Source organism: Macadamia integrifolia, chromosome 4 (assembly GCF_013358625.1).
Source record: "Macadamia integrifolia cultivar HAES 741 chromosome 4, SCU_Mint_v3, whole genome shotgun sequence".
In the NCBI taxonomy this organism is placed as follows: domain Eukaryota; kingdom Viridiplantae; phylum Streptophyta; class Magnoliopsida; order Proteales; family Proteaceae; genus Macadamia; species Macadamia integrifolia.
The window spans coordinates 5269541-5273660 of NC_056560.1; the positions used below are offsets into that span (position 1 = coordinate 5269541).

The 4120-nt window shown below is 40.0% G+C and overlaps 1 protein-coding gene across 5 annotated transcripts in view; it reads left to right on the top strand.

The window, feature by feature from the left end:
* LOC122076727 (peptidyl serine alpha-galactosyltransferase) overlaps positions 1 to 4120 on the top strand; it is a 16646-nt gene that overhangs the window by 10131 nt on the left and 2395 nt on the right. For all 5 annotated transcript variants that reach the window (XM_042642210.1, XM_042642211.1, XM_042642209.1 and 2 more), the window contains 4 exons: positions 1873 to 2043; positions 2401 to 2644; positions 2744 to 2944; positions 3560 to 4035. In XM_042642210.1, coding sequence (XP_042498144.1) covers positions 1873 to 2043; positions 2401 to 2644; positions 2744 to 2944; positions 3560 to 4035 — 1092 coding nt within the window. The remainder of the gene's footprint in view (positions 1 to 1872; positions 2044 to 2400; positions 2645 to 2743; positions 2945 to 3559; positions 4036 to 4120) is intronic.

A 4120-nucleotide genomic window follows, 5' to 3' on the forward strand; every position in this document is an offset into this window, starting at 1 on the left:
GGGGGAGGGAAGCCCACAGATCCACAAGGGGGGGAGGAGAGGGAGGAGGGGTCCAGCCCAGAGGGGAAAGAATGGAGGAGACAAGAGAGGATTTAGAAAGACCAGAGGAATAGATAATTCTAGGGGAGACTAGAGAAGAAAGGATACATGAGGGGTGCCAAGGGTCCATCCACAGGGAGGTCGAATGCCCATTTCCAATGATGTTGGAGCCAGCAATAAGGGCAAGGGTTCTGAGGCTAAGAATTTTCCTCCGAATCCACGAGGCATCAGAGGGGGAGGGGTAGGTCCAAAGGGAGTTATTCTGTTACTTGTAGAAAAAAGAGAACTACCGAACCAAATCATTGCTTGAAAAAAACATTCCCAGAAATTATTATGTTGTATTATTTCTGAAGATAAAACATTTAAACCACATTAGTACATTACTATTTTTTAGTAGTTTCCATGACAACTGAAAATAAATATTGAGAAGCTCAGTTGGAGGAACTTCAAAATCAAGTAAGTCACTACGAAATGTATATCCATAGGTGTCTAATCTATCAACTATTAAATCGCAATCTCACTAAGGTTGCCTAAAGACAATTGACGGAGTCTAAGTACATCAAAGTCTTTTAGGAGGTTCCTTTCAGGTCCGGTCTTGCTTGGTCTGCCTGGGAATCAGGGTCCTTGATAAGTTTTCTGATTCTTCTATATCATATTCATCTTTGACAGCAGTTAGTTTTGTCTACTATGTTAAATGTGACTCCAATTTGTTGGACATATCCCAGGATCCGAGACTCCAAATTATAATGGATGATTCCCCAACTGCTGTGGTCCTTTGCTGCCCTCCTGTCACACTGGCTTCCACCATTGGGTCAGGAAACCTTGTGAAATTCACTAGTATTAGAAAGACATATTTGGAGGAGATCAGTGCAACCCCATTTATGAAAGATACATGAATTCTGTGGATAAATGTCTCCTTTGTTTGCATGAGTAACTCATTACTGCAGTAGGATGGAAGTTCCACTGGCTCCCACCATTAGGTCAGGAAACCCTGTGAAATTCACTAGTATTAGAAAGACATTTGGAGGAGATCAGAGCAACCCTATTCATGAAAGATACATGAATTCTGTGGATAAATGTCTCCTTTGTTTGCATGAGTAACTCATTACTGCAGTAGGATGGAAGTTCTGGAGTGTTTAAGTCCAACTATTCTAATAAGTTTAGAAACGGGAAATTGAGGTTTGTCGATTGGGAGGATCAGTGAAGATTCTATTCAAAATGATGGATGCAAATGAGAGATCTTTCAAAATATGCATTGCCATTTTGGATCAATCGTTATTAAGAACAGAAAAATTAGACATATTACACCAGGACTTTAATAGTTGCCTCTGACTCGGTTTTTGATTTTTTAAATAATATTACTCATCTATTTATTATAATCTCTATGTTTGCTAATGCTTTTTCTTCTTTCTTCATCCTTTTCTTTATTGTCTAAACCTGACCAATTTTTACCTGTACTGGGTTTTTGTTTGGTGCCATTGGTGCTATGCCCCCCTTAATGAGTTCTGTTTGAAGAACTTGGTCAAGGTTACAGATACTTTGGTTTCTCACATAGTCTCTAATGATACATCAGAGTAATAGGCCATTGCTTCCCTCCTCTGTATGAAGTTATCATCTATTTAGTTCTGTTAAGAGTAAGATTCATCAAATCGCTGGACCTATTCCCATATGAAGCCTCAGTGCAATTCTTTCTTGGCACCAAGTTGTGATGCTTTTATAACTAATTTCTCTTTAATAATGTTCTAAACTAAATTCATTACCTTCAAAAAAGAAGTGTCAAAACTACTTTAAAAAAGAGAGAAAAAACTGAAAATTTATTTTTCTCCTTTCCAGGTACCCTGCTATTAATAAGCCAGCGGGAATTGTCCATTGGCTTAAACACAGTAAAGATGCGGAGAATGTTGACTGGGTTGTGATATTGGATGCAGACATGATCATTCGAGGCCCAATCATACCTTGGGAACTTGGTGCCGAGAAAGGCAAGCCAGTTGCTGCATATTATGGGTAATGAGAGCCACATTATGTTATTATTTATTATTAGTATTGGGCCATGGACTCTCCATTGTTGATTAAATTCTTGATTATCAGTTGTAGCTGCAAGATCATGTTCCATTCCCAACCCAAAAATAAAATAAGGGAGCAGTCCTGCAAGATCTTGGAATGGTGCTCATGGGTTGATTTATGTTGCTTTTTACGATGGAGTTCTTTGACCTATTGGAGACTTCACAAAATTTAATTCTTCTTCCACTTTCTCTTGCCCTGTAGCCAATTGCATATATATCTTGCTGACTTGCTTTGAATATTTAATCATTATTCCCTGATCCACTTGTTGATCCATATATTTGATGCGCCATAATTCAGATACCTGGTCGGATGTGATAATATTCTGGCTCAATTGCACACAAAGAAACCGGAACTGTGCGACAAAGTTGGGGGCCTGTTAGCCATGCATATTGATGACCTTAGAGCCTTGGCACCTATGTGGCTGTTGAAGACCGAAGAAGTACGGGAGGATAGGGCCCACTGGGCAACCAACATAACTGGTGACATTTATGGCAAGGGGTGGATCAGCGAAATGTATGGGTACTCATTTGGTGCTGCAGAAGTGAGTGATTTGAGTACTTCACCTGTCCAAAATTGATTTTCGTTTCAGAAGCTAAAAAAACTAATCCCTCTCTCTCTCTCTCCTGTCATGCTTGATCAGGTGGGCCTTCGACATAAAATTAATGATGACTTGATGATCTACCCGGGTTATATCCCACGTGTGGGTGTTGAACCGATTCTTTTCCATTATGGATTGCCATTTACGGTTGGAAACTGGTCTTTCAGCAAATTAGAGCACCATGAAGATAGCATTGTTTACGATTGTAGCCGTCTCTTCCCTGAGCCTCCTTATCCTAGAGAGGTGTGTTAACCATACTTGGACATAAAAGAAAAGTGGGAAAAATCACTAATTAAGGAAGCCTCATGGTGGTTGGGGAATTGCAGCTCTCTTATGTGCTGTGATCTCCACTCCATGCACTTTCTACAAAGTCACGTGATATAATATCAGTGACACTTGTCAATGGACCATTGTCCAAAATTTGCGCTATTTGGACTTTGGAAAGGGGTGCTGCAGAAACAAGACATGAATTAGGCAATTCATATACTTCAAACCAAGGATTTAGTTTTTCAGTATCGGTATCGGTATCGGTCTTGGTCTCTGATGATACTGATATAATACCAATCCTGGATCAGCCTGTATCGGCCTGTATCGGTCGGATCAGTTGATTTTACCCTTGCTTTTCGTTAAAAATAGTTTTTTGTTAATAATTTTACCCCTGTTCCAATACTGGTACGATACGGCCGATGTGATACCGATACCTAAAACCATGGTCCAAACAGTGCTACTCTTGGTTTTGGACAACCAAAAATATTCTGGAGTGGAGTCCTTTTTCTCTTGCTAATACATGATATAACCAATTTCAGTTGCATCTAAGCTTTGGCTTAGTATATATGAGATGGCTTTTCCAATGTGTAGGTTCAATTAATGGAACCTGATCCCGTCACAAGGCGAGCCTTATTTTTGAGCATAGAATGTATCAACACTTTAAATGAGGGTCTCCTATTACACCATGCATCAAGTGGGTGCTCTAAGCCAAAGTGGTCAAGATACTTGAGCTTTCTAAAGAGCAAGACTTTTGCTGAACTAACTCGGCCAAAGTATTTAACTCATGACCATATGCAACGTGAGAAAGCTGAGGCACAAAGGCAGGCCCTTGAAGGATCAGAAAGGACATATCCAAAAATTCATACCATTTTCTCCACGGAGTGCTCTCCTTATTTCGATTGGCAAACTGTAGGACTCATGCACAGTTTTCATTTGAGTGGCCAACCTGGGAATATCACACGGCTCTTAAGCTGTACAGAGGAAGACTTAAAGCGATACACCGGACATGATCTAGCTCCAACACATTATGTTCCATCCATGAACCGGCATCCCTTAACTGGTGACTGGTACCTGACTTTATCCTTATTTTGTGGTTCTCCCCTCGCTTTCTATATTCTTTCTTCTTCTCTTTCTTTTTTTTTTTTTTTTTTT